At 40.6% G+C, this 18,095-nt stretch overlaps 1 protein-coding gene across 1 annotated transcript in view; it reads left to right on the plus strand.

Moving 5' to 3' along the window:
• The window catches only part of ZNF536 (zinc finger protein 536), a 340,785-nt gene extending 323,759 nt beyond the window's left edge, over positions 1–17,026 (plus strand). The window contains exon 9 of the mRNA XM_027663895.1: positions 16,547–17,026. Coding sequence (XP_027519696.1) covers positions 16,547–16,782 — 236 coding nt within the window. The 3' untranslated portion in view covers positions 16,783–17,026. The remainder of the gene's footprint in view (positions 1–16,546) is intronic.
• The last annotated feature ends 1,069 nt before the right edge of the window (positions 17,027–18,095 follow it).

Genomic DNA, 18,095 nt, shown 5'->3' on the forward strand with positions numbered 1-18,095 from the left:
TGCGAGACATTCGTCCTTTAATACAAAATTTATCTTATTTGGCACTATTTACCTAAACGTGGTCTGTTGATAAAGTCCTTGCTGTACAAATGGAAAGGCAGTTGACTAAATCCCTTATTATAAATAATCACTGTCTATCTTTCAGTGTAAATTCAAGGACATGTTCACTTTCAAGCTATCAGTTCAATTAGAAAAGGTCTATTCACTGTCGGTGTCTATATCTCATGGAAATAGGAAAGCACAGTTAATAAACAAATCAAACTATTTTAAAAAATAGCACAGTGGATTATGAATTCTGGAGCCCATGCTGATGGTGACACTGTCAGGACACATGCTACACAAAAATATATATAAACAGTGTTATCTAATTTTTTTATGCTACCTTCAGGATTTAAATCTGACCTTTGTGCCTTCCTTCCCCGAATCATTAACATTATTTCAGAAGAAAATACCTATAACATACCTTCCATTTATTAAAATTTAAAGAATAAGTTTGTACATGTATAAAGTGCTTGTTAAGCCTTATTCAATTTACTTCTTTCTGTTAAAGAATAGGAAAACTGGTTTGAGGTTGTGAACAATTGCGTGTACAATATCAACTTGGGATGGATGCCTGCCACAGAGCCGAGGGGCAGGGGCAGGGGGTCAGGATATGGCTGTCCTTGCTTTTCCTGATTTTACTGTGATGGCTGGGGCAGTTTCCTATTTCTGAAAGGCTTTCACCATGGTAGCCACGTGATTACAGAAAAATATCTCTCTGTTCTTTTTATAAGGAAGGACCTCTCTAGCCTTTCGTGTTACGGAAAATGCTTGAAAGTAAATCCAGAAAGCTGGAAAAAGTCCAGAAAAAATCCAGGTTTTTAATATGTATATATTTTAATATCTCACTAAATTAATCACAACTGATGGAATTTAAAGGAGCTTTTCCAGTGGCCTAGGTCTTGATACCCAGGGGCTCAGACTGGAAGGGGTCTGTATGCAAGATCAGTGCTCTTCTCCATCCATGTGCAGCTCCAGTCCTGCTCTCATCTGAGATAAGAATTTGGCTCCTGATGGGTATTTCTGCACAGTATTTACCACCCTAGAAGGAGTGATTATATTTAATGGCAGAATTTCAGTTGACTTCTCAATATGTATTGAGTTGACCTTTAAGTTAAACCACAGATTAATTTTTTTTAGTTGTCTCTTTAAGCACATTTATAGACCTCTCTGTTCTGATTAGCATAATGGTAGATAGAGAAAAGTTACCTGGGTAGGATTATTTGTTGAAATCAGAGAGATTGCATGCCTTCTCCAGAAGGCAAAATATTTTGGCCCCCTCTAACCACTGTATGCATTAGCTTTGTAGCAAAATGATTTTGGTTTATACACAGAGAAACCCAAGTGGGTATCAGTTTGCTTGAAAGCCCAGAGCCTGCCATTGATTTCATATAAGTAAACCTTCTCTCTGGAAGACTGTGGAAGTCAATGAGGCTTTTGTGGGATTGAGTGGCTCTCCTACAGGCTGCAACATTTGCCTCTTTGCTACCTGACATGCTGTGATCAACTGAAGTTCTTCAGAGATAGTTAGGGAACTCTTTTACTCTAAATTATAAAAAACAATACCCTAACACCCTAATTGGACGCTGTGACCCACTGCCTATAAGAATCTTGGACTTCTCCTATTTTATTTAAAATAAAATCCTCAGTAATGCCTGGTCCTCTGTGTACCAACACAGTTTAGTGTCTATAACTTCCAAGTTATTGGAACAGGATTTTGGTTTTGTTTCCTGTGACATTTAAGGGTTTTGTTGCATGTTCATCATGTGCCCTTCTCTGGGTGGCAACACTTGGCTTTAGGGACATGTGAAAGAACAGCCTCAGCTCTGGGTGTTTGTTCTTTTCCATGTAGTGAGTGCAGCAATCAGTCAGATCCATGTGACCCCCAGTGATGATAAAACTACCACTCTCCCAGTTAGTACTGGCCCAGGGGGCTCCAGCCTGCTGACAGCCAGTGGTCAGGATGGTGCCACAGGTCCCCCTCCACAGGTGATGAGCTGGTGGCCCCTCACCCAACCTGCTTCTTTGGAGCCCTCTGTCCCTTTACACATGGAGCGAACACCACGTAAAAGTGAATGCAAAAAATAAATACAAAAAGGAGCATAGATTCAAAATGAAACAATGCAATGCGCCAGCTTTTACCCCCAGGCAAATTTTCATGTCTCTTTCACGAATCTTTGTAAGTAAGGGCCAAGCTACAAGCCCCCAGCACAGAGACAACTTAGGCTCATGTATTGTGTAAGTGCGTGTGCATTCCCACACTAATCTGTGGGATGACTTACAGGCTTTGCAGCATGCATAACCTTCAGCAACTTGCTGAATCAGGGCCTAAATACTGAAATATTCTTTAATAGTACTGGCTCCACTATGAAACTCTAGAAGGCACATTTCCCTCTCAGTGTCTCTCCATAAGACTCATCAATGATAATGGAGTTACATTAGGCACATCCAAAGTTAATTATACAGTTACCTCCTTCTTGGCCCCTGTTTGTCAAAAAGAATATGATAAAAAAAGAAATCCTCTGTCTTCTAACATCTATTTTTGTTTGAATTTTGATCTGCCATCTAGGCAAAAGAGTAAAGACCACAATGAGAAGGCTTTCGGTAGGTGGGTCTGGATGTTTGTTAGCTGAGAGCCAGCGTGGGAAATGTTGTGTTAGGAAAATCTGCAGAAAAAATTCTATGGAAACCAAAGCAAAAGAAATATTTAGGGCAGGCTCTTCCTTTTTCAAATGAAGTGGGTGGCTTTTAGGGATGCTGATTTATTTTGGAGTGTGGGTTTAGAGGCATGCTTCAGTTGGAAAAAACCAGATGCTAATGTTCACTGAAAACTCAGGAATTTATAATGTAGAGATGAGGTTGAATGAAACAGTAGATCTAGAAATTCTGTAATTCACTATATATTTTTTAAAAAAGGAATATTTTTTATGTTTGTTTCTTTGAGTTTTTTAACATGATCTCACAGTCAAATATTGTGAGCCAAAATCTTCTATCCCTAACACAGGGAATGTCTCTAAATGTCTTGATTTTGGTATGTGTGCATATTGCTGAGGGATGCCAGGTTTGTCTAGGGATCCAGTAGCTTTGACATACTCTAGTTTACAGTACCTGGAGTGTGCTCAGTTGCTAATGCGTTTTGCATGCAAGATCGCTGTGCTTCAGCGTGACAGCTAGGAAAAAAATGTCATTTTATTTTTAATTGCAGCAGGATACAATTTGGGGGGAGGGGGGGAATTAAAATCTGATTCTTTGTTAGAGATTTGTTCTACAAGAGTCCAGTCAGAAGCCTTCCAGTCCTTAATAAAGTCAAATTCCTCACTGAGTGTTCCCGTGAGCTCCCGTGGAAGCCAGCGGGAGTTGCGCATGAGTACGGAGGGCAGCATTTTGCCCTTAGGACTGAATTTCCCAACTGACTATTCTTTTAGACTGTCTTTTGATTAACAATCTGTTTGCAGCAGGCGAGGGCCAGGGAGGCAGCATATACCCCACTGTTCAAATCTGTGGCAAAATATTCTACAGAGAGCTACTTAATAAATATCAACTTGCTCCAATAGTCATTGAGAAATACCTCAACTGATAGCAATCAATCGAGGGCTGAGTTGGGGGGGGGAAAATACAAAAGGACATCAAAGAGGTTCTCATTCCTAGTCTATTGCTCTATTTAAGGGTCCTATAATTCGGTGAGGTTGTGTGCTAAATAATTTGTAAGCCTTCAGAACATCCAGGTTATTGTTTGTGGACAGATGGTGCATCACATTTTATTGCTTATTCCTTCTGTGGTTTCTCATATGCAGGACTGATGTGCACTCTGAAGTCTTTGTTTCCTTGCTAAAATCTCTAATCTAAAACAGGCAATCAAGCACACAGACAGTGCTTCAGAAAGCATAATCATACTTTTAAAGGGGGAAAAAAACATTTCAGCTGCAGTTAGGAAGCAGATGTGTTCCCTGAAAATGTAAAAGGTTATCAGAAGTATATAGGAAAATAGACCGGGAATTTGGGAGCGCCGGGGAGAGCATGTATTTTCCCTCTGTACTGCAGGGAAGGTGTGCCCCTTCCCAAGGCTACCTGCTTTGTATCTGGCTCTCTGCAGAGCTGGTGTAGTGAAAGCCTTCAGAGACCAGGTTTTGCTTCCACCTTTCCCCTGAGATTGGCAGTCTTTGTCTTTTACAGGCAAGGAGCAGCCGTGTTGTGATCCTGGAACCGCTGCTGCCCCGAAGAGTTAAATCATGTTGATATACAGGAAGGAAATGGAATAGACTAACTCTACTCTTTTCTTCCTACGGATTTTTCTTTTTATTCTGAAGATAGAATTACTGTTTGTAAGCATCTGAAAGTCATTAGTGGCTCTGCAGTCTGTCAGGTGCCGACGCAAAAAACTGCTGAAACTGAACGGGTTCCTGTGCGGAGTGCTGGGAATTTGTCATGTGCTGATGAGCAGTTATAATAATATATGAGCAAATCACAAGCATTCTGCAAATTAATCAAATTTTTTTTCCCCTTCTCCCTTGTCTCTGGGAGAGTGGCTTTGCCGGCAGACGTAGGTGAAGCAGTTTTACTCACAGATGGTAGCGCTGGCATCAGATGGAATTTATATAACAGTAATTCTGATTTCCTGCCAAAGTAGCACTGAAAACACCAGGGAGATTGTACAAGACAAGTCATGTGGTTTTGCTGAGGTTGTTGTGGGAAGTTTAAGGGGGGAAATCTCAAATTTTCCTCTTTGCATTTATTGTTTTAGCCTGAAGGGCCAGAAATTGTACACCATTCTGCCATCGGCGAAATCCAACACATCTTTTTTTATGAATTGCGCTGAAAGAGTGCTTCCCAGCTGTTGGAACTGCTGGCGGGGAGGGAGCCACATGACTCCTCATCCTTTCCCTTTCCATACAAGGATTAAAGGAGGGAGGGTTCAAAAGGTTGCTGCACTACATGTTGGAGTGAGGCAGGGTCTCCCTTCCCAGGAAGCGATGCCATGTTCACTTAGGTTATACTCCCTCTGGCATAACGAAATAGGGGGGGGGGTGTTCAGGGCTCCAGCAAACACAACAGCAGTGACTCTCCCTCCTCATTAAAATGGGAGGGTTTTGAATGAGGTTAGTCGAGTAGATTAAGGCTATTAGTTGTGTCTCTGATGACATTTCCAGCTTGATCAGTAAAAAACAGACACATGGGGGTTTTTTACACATTAAGGTAAGTGCTTGGTGCACTTGTCATACAGCTGAAACCTGCACTGATCTGAGGGCAGGTCCAATCCTGACCTCGCTCAGAGCAGCGTGGGTCTGTTCAAGCCACGGGCTGAGAAAGCAGAATCAGGCCCAGTGGCTTCTGAATTGGATCACGTTTTTAAAAACAAAAGCAGTCTTCCCTAGAAAAATATGACGGTGCTTTTATAATAGCAGCATATTGAGTAATGCATGGAGCATCGCAGGACTGCTGTGACACTAAAAGAAAAAAATAGAGGTGAGCAGAACGGGAGAACTTTCAGGGGCTGTTTTTAATAAAGAGGTGAATTCTTTCTGCAGTAGGAAAAATGATAAAAAGATGGCGTATCAGCTACATTATGCAACAAAGTAATGCTGCTGTGTTTTTATAATGTAAGGCACTGCCCATTTGTTTTGGTTTACGTGACTGCAGTGAAATAAGTGGATTAGACTGAAACTTTAGCATGCTTCATTGCAGCTGGTTGCAGACATCTGTCATTCCTCAGCCATACATTCTGGATCATGCCAAGAAGAAAAAGCAAAGTCTGACACCTTTCATTTTAGAGAGCCTTTTATAGAGAAGAAAAGGAGAAGGGGAGAAAGCATTTCCTTTGTGACTTAATAAAAAAGACACTTTTTTTTCTGTGAGAACACCAACAGCACTTTCCAGAGGGAGAGGTCCTGCAAAGTTAATGCTCAATTTATTCTTTGCAGCCTTTTAATTTTTACTGTTTGAGCTCCTGGATTGTTGAATGGGATATTATAAAAATATGGTGGGTTTTTTTTATGGAAACATTAGCTACATGTACACCTACACAGGAAACATGCCTGGTGAGTGGTGGGTTGCTAAAGGTCCCCACTCAGGCTGTGCTCGTGGTAATTTGGTACCGTGAGGGCACATAATGTGGTGGCATTGCCCATAATTGTGAGTTGTTCTGCAAACTACAGTCACAAAATCCCATAAACGGGTAATAGTGACGTTTTAGCAGAATGATTAGTGGGATGGTGAGCTACTCGTGGATAATTTGAAATATTAGCTATTAGAGAGCTAGATATTTATTTAAAGTGTTATTTATTTAAAGTGTTTATTTAAAGTGTTTTGTTTTTCTTCAGTCTCTCTACTAACACACTGCTGTAGTTAGAGAATCATGAGGTACGCGACAAGTGATAATGTGACAGAATACCATCTAAATTACCCTGGTTATGTAATAAAGCAACAAACTGAAATGAAAGCAGAACATGCTTAGCCTAAGTGACATCATACATGCAGAAAACAAATGTTCTAGCTTAGAGTCCCCCTTCAGCAAACATTATAGCACATGGATAATTCCATCCCTTCCCATTCAGATGATTCATGGACCACGGGACTGATGGGGAGAACCCCTATCCTAACTGGGCTGTGTACAGAGGGGCAGGTCTTCATATGGTGTAGGCTGTGTGACTGTCCAGTTCAACACCAGTGAGGATATGACACATTGAAATGTGGGCTGAAAAAAATTTAGAAAGCTGAGTATGAGATTTTTTAAATTCCATTCCACCAAATAAAATAAATAAGCTCAAGACAGTTGCCCAGAGTGAAAGATAAAATGCTACTGTATTTATGAATTGCTAGGCAGAATAAAGGATATTTGGTAGCGAAATACCCTCACTAACAAGATCTTTCCTATTAGCACCTCTGAATTGCACATTCTCTTTACTAAAATCCCAGTGCCACCAGTATAGCATTTATTCTGGGAAAACATAGGTACATTAAATTCAAATAAAGCTTCATTCCAGAAGTCCTAAATGCTCCCTGAAATAATAAATATTTACTGAGACAATTAAAAAATATGACAGAACATTAGAGAGAAAACTTGTGAATGACCTAGTAGGAAAACTGAGATATTTTGCTCAAGGGGGTTAGAATGGGAATGTAATGTTATTGGCGTGATTAAAACAAGTAAAGGAGTGAATAGGCATAACAATTAATTGAAATACGTAAGTAAAGACAAAGGTGGGACTCTGAACATGTAATTTTGATGATCAGAAGAACTCAGGTTAGTTAATATTAAAGAAAAGCCTGCCACTTACCTTCAAAATGTGTTTCCTTAGCTGCAGTCTACTTGGATCCCCAAAGCACAAGAGAAAGAGAGGGCTGTGAGGATTATAACCTGCTCACTCCCTGGGCTTGGGTAGCTCTCTTCTCTCATGTGGAGGGGCCCAAGCTGCAGAGATGAAGGGATGTGCCAGGCTTCAGGAGAACAAGAATTGGTACCAGAGTGGGGGGCATGGCTGGAAATGAAAGCTTGGGCAAAAATACAAGATGTTCTAAGTTTAGGATTAAGAAAGGGATTGTGCTTTCTGTAACCACTGCCATTATAAATTCGGTCAGAGCTGGCCTGCTCTTTACAACAGGTATCTAGTGCCCTTGATAAGAACTCTGTCCTCTACTTATGTGTATAACCCAAAGTAAATAAATATGAAAAATTAAATGTAATTAAATTTCCCAAAGCATGGGACAATGATAGTCTGGCATTTCGAGCTCAATCAATGACAACATTCCCACTAACCTCGTTTGGAGCCCGCTGAGGCTCCGGGCTCGTAACTCACGTTGTCATGTCCCAACCTGACCTGGTTTGGCATCGTGCACGGGGGGCTGTGCCAGGACAGGTGTGTGCACCCACCAGCAGTGGTCTGAGATACACAGGTCCTTAGAGAGCACAGTCTTTCAGCCTTTGTTTCAGAATTTTAGCTTTACAAGGTTCCCATAAAGCTTAATATTTGTTTAGGAGGACCTTTTCAGCTATTCTGCTGATGCTTTTCCTTTCTTCCAAAAAAAGATCCATTCCCCTTCTAAATCAAAAGTTCCTGTGTGAAAAGCTTAGTCTTCCGAGAAAGAAAAAAAATTCTGTGCTGTGTGTCTGGAGCAGAGTAATCCTGTTGTTTTATCAGCTCTGCAAGAAATGGGAAATGTTTGTTTTCCCAGGATTTGCAAGTCTTCCTTACACCACCAGTGACTTCCCTTGCCATTTCCTAATTCACTTGTATTTAGTGCACTGCAGATGGCTGGCGAGTTCCTCGCTCTGCCTCCAAATAATTATCCTTTCCATGCTCTATGTAGCAAAGGTGACAAGTGTTGAATTTGTGATGTTTTCCATAATTTTGTGACTGATTTTTTCAGTAAGTTAAAAGCATATCTGTGAAGGACAACAGTGGAATTTCTCTCTATCAGGAGTGCCCAAGTGACTGGTATCCTCTGTGTCAAACCAATCTGCATTTGGCTGTTTTACATAGCAGGGTTGTTTTGGTGGTGGGGTAGGGGTTTTTTTGCTTTTAAAGGAAACTTCAGTGTGTGATAGTTAGTGATTGTAACCTTCTGAGACAGGAATTGAATGGTTACTTTAAGTACAGTTTTTATTTTAGGGGGAACGTGTAAAATTAATGTAATAGTTTAGTATTATGTGTTAAAGGCAAAGTGTAGCACCAACTTTTGCTTTCCCCTGTCATTACTGAACCCTTTAGTGTCCTCATCAGCAAGTTGATTTACCTATTTGGAAACACAAAACACTGTATAATGCACTAAATTAAGGTCAGAGTCCACCTTTGATTACATTTCAGAAAAGCCAGGTAGGTATCTGAGGGTTTAATTTGATCACATGAATGAAGTTTTTTTGTTAAAGTAAAAATCCTTGATAAAAATTAGTTACAGATTAGGTCTTTTTATTCTCCAGCTCTTCTTCAGGCAGTGATAGTTCAGTTAATTGCTACCCTGCTATTTCAGGTGCCTGTAGACTGAATGTCCATCTCAGCAAAACACTAGGACCACAGTGCCACAGGGTGACTTTGGGATGGGTGCTGGCCTTGGGATGTTGGTTTTGGGTTTTTTTTTTTTTTCGAATGTCCTTAATGCATTTATTTAGGATCCAGCTGGTGCCAACTTTTGCCATGAGCTGGGTCTTCACCTCAAACTTAACCTCCCCTAATTAAGATCTTTCCAGTAACTCACAGCAGAAGAAAGTGCCTGAGCTGCCCCTGGAAGTGTCTGCTCAAAACTAGTGAAGGGGGGATTGAGTAACTAGGCTGGTGCCACTTACCATGAGCAATTCATCTGATTACCTCTTAGGACTATTTGCAGGATTGAGCCTGGTAATGAAGGAATTTGGTTGATCAGGGGGCTGTCCTAGCCTTAGGTGTCCCATTGGTAGGTGAAAATGTTTCCCAACCTCCCTAAAATTCAGATCCTTTTGCTTTTTTTTTTTTTTTTTTTTAGTATACTTCCACAGAAAATCATCAAAAAGCCTCAGACGAGGCTTTTTGGTTTTATGGCTTTTCCTGGTCAACAAGAAATAGAGTTTTTAAAATTTAATTTTAGTTTTTTTGTAATCCAATAAACACATAAACTTCACAGAATATTGAAATTTTCCCCGAAGATCATCCTGGTTGGTCTTGGACCTGTGTGTAAATAAACATATACTTTTCAATTGTTTTATAAAAACTTCTATTACATATATGAACCTGATGGGGTGTACTTTAATCTGTCTGGTATTTTGGGAGTTTCATAAAATGCATATTTTGAGACCAATAAAGTGGAATGGCTCAATCAGAGCCATTATTGTCTATTGGACAAATATATTTATTCAGCATTTTCCCATCCATACTGTTATGCTCCAGATCCGAATGGCTGCTTTAGAGCCATTCTGCTCTCCTGGGTAATGCATACAGTACTTGGGATGTTTGCTGTGGATAGTAAATGTATTTAGGAAAATTTATACGTTAAAAAAGGGAAATCACACTAGCCAAGATTTAAATGAAAATAGTTTTCCCTTTGCAAATGCGTGTTATTATGCTATAATATACTTTAAAATGGCAGTGTTCACCAAGAGGCCTGAGAACTGTGGTCTGAGAGAGCCATGAGCTCAGCCCAGCAGTCACTGCCAGAGAACTGGAGATGCTCACAAAATCTCTCTACCTACAAAGAAAACACACGGCCATCATTGCCTGCCGTTGGTTCTGAGGCAGCACACACTTCATCTGTTTACAGATGATTGTACCTCGAACAGAAGCTTGTGTGGGGAAAAAAAAAAAAGATTTAAAGCAGCTCTTCCTGGGGAGGTCCAGGCTCACTGAAGGTTTGAATGCGGCTTGCAGGCTTTGCTCTGCAGCAGATGTGTGATTACATGGACCATTCCACCAGCAACGTTGTGGGACTGAGCATCTCAGTGCAGCAGGCAGTGGCCATCCATCCTAAGCCAGTGCAACTGGTCCTGCAGGAGTCCTGGTCCTGGCTGGAGGTGGTCCTGGCCATTTGGGATCGCTACAGCAGCCCAGGAGGTCAAGTCCGGATCTTCAGGGTCCAAGATCCCAACTAAAGAGATTTGCTTCTGAGAAATTCAAGCCTTTGAGGCTTTTTCAAATATCTCTTGGCGAGGGAATAATTTATTTTAAAGAGGTAATTGCTGTTATTTTCGATTTTCACCAAAAGAATATTCTTAAACCAGGCAAAGAAATCTGAAATGAGCCTGCCGTATTGCATCTCAGTAAGTGCTATAGCCATTGGCCATCTAAGGGAAAACATTCTGTCAGATAATCATGGCCATTTTTGCATTTTAAGGGAACAAATGTCATATCTAAGAAACACATTTTATTCAGAGCTTAATTATAATTTATAGTACATTGCACAGCATTTGTTTTCTGTTCATCATGTTATTGCTCTTCTGCCTTTTCCCTAAATTTATGCATTAAATCGTGTGTCTGTACGTCTGTATCTGTGTATACATGTACACATATGCAATATAATAAAAAGTGGTGTAGTGGGCACAACAGACGGCTTGTGTGTGATGTATTATTGGCATTTTTCTTTCAAATTACCGTTTTCTTGCTGCTTTGGGAGAAAGCCATGATTTTGCTGTGATTAGTACACTTTTAACAATCTGGAATAAATTCCTGATCTTATTCATGTGACTAGTTCAATGCCCATTTTTACGTTTTAGTGCAAACCCCTACATATGTGCCTGTAATACCACAAAAATAAGATGTTTCTTTGTGGAAATTTTATAGAATTTGGATGCCGATCAAATATTTTTAGAAGTGGAGAATTAATGCGGCTTGACCATGTAAATGATTTTTTTAATGAAAAAGACTTTAGTATTCATCACTCTTTCTCTCTCTCTCTCTCGTTTGTGTATTCCTTTGTGCTAATCTTAAATAATGGATCCATATCAAAGTTAATAAATTAGTAACTATTAGCAGTGTTTGGATTACAGTAAGTAACCCAATGACACTTCATTGACATTGACTTTTTATGTGTTCCAGTAATACATTTTGAGTTTTAAAGATTAGACAAAGCAAAATAGGGTTTGGCATATGTTTGAATCTTTAACAACTCTTGGGTAATGGCTTTGCTTAAGTCCAAGGCCCCTGCTTTAGGTAAACTCTCATTTAAATGGTCCTAAACCCCAGACTGAGATCCATGTCTTTCTCAAAACCTACAGTTCCTGACTGCTCAGCTGATGCACCATGTTGGGCTGCATCAGTCATGCCATGTTATGAAACCTAACACGATGTGACTGATGCAGCCTGACGTGAAGTGTCACAAAGCAACATATCAGATCACAAACTTGAAAGAAAAGAAAACAAACTTTGCTTTTTTTTTCCCCCTCAAAGCCTAAATTAATGAAGCAGCATATATTTTTAAAAAGGTGGACTAGTTTCAAACTTTGAGGGGTTTTTCTTAATATGGGCCCCACAGAAAACTCCTCCATCCTGATCAGAAGGTCCCTTCTGTCCACACTCCTTGTTCTTCCCAGGGTTCAGTCAAAACTAGAAAGGATGATGAGCCTGGGTCACCACAGCACTGCTACCCTGCTGGGACTGATTCTGGGAGGTTTAGATCACTGTCAGAGGAGTGGCTCCAGCACTTCCTGGGGAAATCCATACATCCTAAAAATGTTCTTTCAGTCCAGCAATCATTGTTGTCATTTTAGCTACTTTTGATTGTTATTTTCTGCTGTTGCCTTTCCCTTAGACTGTCAGCTTCCATCCAAAGGATTACAAAGTCTCTTCACATCTCAGTTGCAGACTTGATAGAACATTGTTCCACAACAGAATTATTTCAGCTGCAAACAATATATTGTCCTGTAGCCTCACTTTTTGATCAGAGAAAGATGCAAACCATAGTTTGCCCCCTAGTTGGCCTACCTTTTGTCTAATTTTCCTTACTACAAATGCAAGGCATTGCACATCATCTCCTGAGATATCAGGAAGATTCTTATTTTCTTTTTCTTTGTTGGTTTTTTTTTTTTTTTCTCCTGAAGGCTTTCATATAATTTTATTGGGAGATATATAGCAGGTAAAATATATATGAACTATAGCTTGCTAAGAAAGAATCTACGAACCACTGCTAGATAAAACATTATAAATTTATTGCCAACTTATCTGGGAAGGGTTATTTTAAGAGCCTGCTGCCCACAACAAGTTTTTGAGCTAAAATTAATGAATGGGATACCTAAGAGAAATGGGAATTTTTTCTTTACCCCTTAGTTACAAGCAAATTGCAGATATTGTTATCTTTGCAAGCAAGAATAATCTCTACTTTTTGTACTACTTCTGCTGTAAACAATGTACCACTTGCTTTCCTATGACCCTCACTCTGTATACATATTTATATATTATTCATATTGGATTAAAAATGAATGTGCTCTTTACCACAGTTGTACTGCATAGTGACAATACAAATTAACTTATTGTGTACTTACTTTTCACAAGGCAGTGATGTGAAATTTTGATGGCCTGAAAAAGTAAGTCGTGGGGGAGGCAATGCAGAACTGAATCCTTGTACGTGCACTTTATATTGTCTGATTTATTAAAGTGCGTTGAATTAATAAATGACATTCCCTGTATGGAATTGCATGGGTTTGAACTTGGTTCAGTGCTGGGCAAAAAGGGTTTGCTTTTAGTGTAGTGCATGTGAGGTGGTAGCTCCAGCCATGCTTTGTGCATTCCTTGTTTAGAATTTGTTCTTTGTAGGAAAGAATTAGGAAGGCCATTTATTAAGAGCCACTTGGGGGAAAAGCATTAAGAGCTGGTTGGTGAGATCGTAGAATCATAAAGTCATAGAATGCTTTGGGTTGGAAGGGACATTAAAAGTCATCTAGTTCCAACTCTCCTGCTGTGGACAGGGACACCTTTTGCTAGGCCAGGTTGCTCGATGCCCCATCTAACCCAGCCTGGAACACTTCTGAGGATGGGGCAGCCACAGGTTCTCTGAGCAACCTGTGCCAGGGCCCCACCACCCTCACAGGGAAGAATTTTTTCCTAATATCTAATCTAAACCTACTCTCTGTCAGTTTGAAGCCATTCCCCTTGTCCTGTCACTACATGCACTTGTGAAAATCTTTCTTGCAGGTATCCTTTAGGTACTGGAAGGCTGAAATTAGGTCACCTCGAGGCCTTCTTTTCTGTAGTCTGAACAATCCCAGTTCTCTCAGGCTTTCCTCACAGGAGAGGTGCTCCATCTTGTTTGGTGGCCTCCTCTGGACTTACTCCCAACAGATTGATGTCCTTCCTGCAGAGCAGAGGGGCAGGATCACCTCCCTCGTCCTGCTCCCCAAACTGTTTTTGATGCAGCACAGCCTACAGCTGGCTCTCACACTGCTGGCTAATGGCACCAACTCTAGCCAGAACCACCGTCTGTATTTCGGTGCTAAACACTGCTTGAGGGTTTCAGAGGGTGGCTGATGGGCACATTGCTCCTGCTCACTCCTCACAGACAGAGCCCCTTCTCTCCCAGTGTGCTGCTCTGTGCACAGTTATCAGGGACATTATATCACAGATGGTGCATCCAGTCTCTGGCCATTCCAGCACACAGGAAGGACCAAATAAACAGGGTATGTTTTTGCTTTTTTAGCATCTATAAACCAGAGTGAGTAAGGCTAAAGGGCAAGCTGTGCCACTGTCGCAACTTAGAGTGTTTTCTGTTCTTAGCAAGGGAATTGGTTTTCAGACAATCAAGTGAAACACCAGAAATATTGGAGGGGAGCTGGTGCTGCTGGTGTAGTCTCACATGTCAGTGGATGTGACAGTGGCAGGCCTTTATCTTTTGGAGAAAGGGAAAAATCAATTACTCATGGAGCAAGTCTCCTTCCCCTTTACCCAACATTTCTCTACTTTGGCCAAGGCACTTTGGCACCTTCCCAAGCAGAGTGTGCAATGGACCCCTCAGCTCTGCCCAGTTAGAAGAGTTGAGAAGAACAGAAAGAGTCCAGAACCCAGCTGTGAATTCTGGTGACTTTATCCATCTCTGACAAACAATGGGGGAGATACAGTGGTTTTCTTACTTTTTTTTCCCCTGAATTTTCAAATATCTCTAGGTTTGCCAAGACAATGAAAATTAGACTTTCTCTGGACCTTATTCATTCTCAGACAGTTTTGAGAGTGCTTCCAATTTTCAAAATTTTTCAAGCATATTTGTGCTTCTGTATTGATTTTAGGACTGTCTCTAGGAGGCACTAGGGACACCTTCAATCTCTTCTTTGCCTCTTTCCTCATATCTTCCAGCTGAAAATTTTCTCTAAAAGCCCAATCCAATCTATCTAACATTATCTATGTAGGTTTCTTCCATTGCTATTGCCATGAGATTTTTCACTGAAATTTGACTTTGTAATGATTAGCAGCTTACAGGCATAATTTCTTTTTCCTTATGAAGCTATTGAGGAAAATGTCTTTCTTTTTCCCAGAGAGAACCGGAAGAGTGACCAACACTCCATCCCAAGATATAGGCATAAACAAGTATATTGGAGGTTTTGCAGGGTTGTCATGCTTCTGTCAATCTTCAGCTTATAAAAGCAAAGGGTGATGGGGGGCTTTCCATCCTTGAGAAAGGAAACAAGCCTGTAGTCCTGTGGCAAGGGTTTGGGGTAGCAAGCAATATGTTTTGGGGGACAGCTTTCAAGTGGTGGTTTTTATGTTGCAGTAAAATGGCAAGTTATTTGAGCAGCCCAGAGCACTAATGCTGGCTCAGGTGAATTCACTCTGCTAGAGATGCTCATGCTGGTGTGCCAGCAGCTACCCAGGCTCCCATCTCTGCTGGGAAGACTGTGGTAGCATTCCCACTCCAGTGCAGGTAACACTGGACCAGTGCACAACAGGCATCTATTTGTATATTTGTTCAATTCCCATCTAAAATCAAGGGGAAGCATAGTCCTTCTCCTCCTCTTCTGCTCCAGAATCTGTTTTATGCCCTGTTAGATAGTACCACAGGAGCAAGGGAAAATGTGCTCTTCAAATGTGGAGATAGGGTATTGTTTTTCACTTATCCTGGCTTTATGTAGATGGTCTGGCACATTTATTTATTCATTTATTTGAGCAAATTAAAGCAAGCTAAGCGCATTTGACCTCAGATGGTCCTGGTTTAAGTTAATTTGAGAGACAAAGCTCATAAAGTTCCAGTAAAACACATCAACAACTTCCCAGCATAGGTTGAAATGTGATTGTTGAAACATAACCTCCAAAACCAGATACAGCACGGAGATTCAAAGTCACAATAATCTGAAAAATATAGGAGAGTATATTGATAGCCTTACTGAGAAGAGATGTCTTTCACTCATGCCTTTGTTACGCAGTCGATTGCTGTTTTACCCGCAAGAAGTGCATCTATCAGATTTTGTGCATTAACATTCTTTCTCTAATCTAACTTGGACATTTTATTTTAAAGCCAATGATAACCTTGGGCCCTGGTCCAGCAAACACTTACATGCTTGCGTATCTTTACTCACAGGAGTAATCTCGCTGGAGTAAATGTTTGCAGGTTTGAGGCCTTGGCTATCTCAATCCATTATTTCTTTCCATTAAAAAGTAATCTGTGCGATTGAAATAAAACATACAATTCTTTACTCAGAAACCCACCCAAAGACAAAGTGTGTTTATTAGACTAAGGGTCTGCACATTGTCATCCTTGAATTGCACTTCAATAAAAAAAAGATAATTAACAAATGTAAAAGAAGACAGCTTCGTACACGCTGTATTTACAAGAGTTTAGTTTGGATCGTGGGCTGACGGATTTATGGCTGGGTCTGAGGAGGGAGATGGAATAGCTGCACTGCTTCGGCAAATCCGAAGCAGAGAATTTTTAAAATGCAGTTTCTTTAACAAGGCATCATGCAAAGAGCACAGATTTCTTATTCTTGCTGAGGCCACACAGTGATGCCCCCACCCAACGGGAGGGGAATCTGCCGGGGGGCTCCGGCGTGTCCAGTCTGTCCAGGCTGTGCAATGTCAGGTTCACGGGCAAAACCCAAAAACTAACCAGGCTCTCGTCTGTCATGCAGGTCACCGGCCTTTCCAGTGCAGATACTGCCCATACAGTGCCTCTCAGAAGGGAAACCTGAAGACCCACGTTCTCTGTGTCCATCGCATGCCTTTCGACAACAGCCAGTATCCCGACCGCAGGTTCAAGCGCTCCAGGGTTGACTCCGAAGCTTCTGGGAATTTGGAGGAACCTGCAGCTGTCAAGCCAGGGAGCTCGGCAGAGCTAACGGAGGAGGGCAGCAAGGCCCAGGAGTGACACTGCTCGGCGGGTCCCTCTCCATCCTGCAGTAGCCTTTCACACCAGGTTTAGATTTGTGTTTGGGTGAGAGCTGGCTTAAAACACCTTCCAAGGGAAGGGGTGACAAGTTCCCAGAAGTGTACAGGATGCTGAAAACATTTAAGTATATGTATATGTACATGGACACACGCACATATATATATATTTGCAGACACACGGAGAGATTCAGTCACACACACACTGAATATATATCTACATACACACACACGCACACACACACAAAATACACACATTCCATATGTGTGTGTGTGTGTGTAAATATATATATTACACACGGAAAATAAATTTTCCAGCCCTTGAAAATGGCTGCTAAACAGTTACCTGGCAACAAGTACTTCCAAACAACGTAGGTGGGTTAATAAAGTGATTTAAAAATGTTGAGAGGTCGTTAGTTATTTAAAAAGCAGGGCAATATCAAACTTAAAAGTGGTCTTTGTCCAAAAATAATGCTCTTAACAGAAAAATGATACCCTCTAAATGATTTAGTGTTGCCTTGAAGATTGAGGGACTGTGTTTTCATTGTTGAAAACACCTTTATAATATGACACCAGCTGCTGTCATTTGCCTAGCATAGTAATGAGATGTCTTGGTAGACTGCCATGGTGCCAGTCTGACTGGAGCTGTCATTGCAGAGAAAATCAATTCAAGTGGTGTTGCAACTGCAGTGTAGGAGAAACCTTAGACGGCCCATAAGCTGGGGTCAGTACTGACCTATATTGAAAAGTATTGTGATATTACATTTTCTTTTTTTTTTTTTTTTTAATATACAGCCAAATGAATCAATGGTTAGAAAAAAAAAATCTGCGGCCTGATGTGTGATCGCAGATTTGAAATGTAATTCCATTTTTTGTAATCATCTTGCAGTATTGAGGGAAATGCTTTTATTCTTTTTTTTTCCTTGTTGATGAAGAAGTAAGTTGCTATAAAAGTAGAAGTACAATATATAGAAATATTGTTTAGTGAAACTAGTCAGCCTTATCTATAGAAGGTGCTGGTGAGAAACAGAATTTTATTACATAGGAGATTGGTAATTTTTTTTCTTCTTCCATTTTTTTCTTATTGGTTTTTCAAACTTCCTTTAAATTCCTTTTTTTTTTTTCACACTTAATGAAGGATTCCCTGGTCATGGTTAATTTTCATATATTAGTTTTTGTAAGTGTTACAGACACAGTGCAGAAGTTTCTTCTGGAGCAAGCCCTTATAAAGTAGCTTGACCTAAAATAAGAATCCAAACTTTCTGCTCTTTGTCTCTAATGAAGAAAAGTGTTTTA

The sequence above is a fragment of the Corapipo altera genome, unplaced genomic scaffold (assembly GCF_003945725.1).
Source record: "Corapipo altera isolate COAL_440 unplaced genomic scaffold, ASM394572v1 224, whole genome shotgun sequence".
Taxonomy (NCBI): domain Eukaryota; kingdom Metazoa; phylum Chordata; class Aves; order Passeriformes; family Pipridae; genus Corapipo; species Corapipo altera.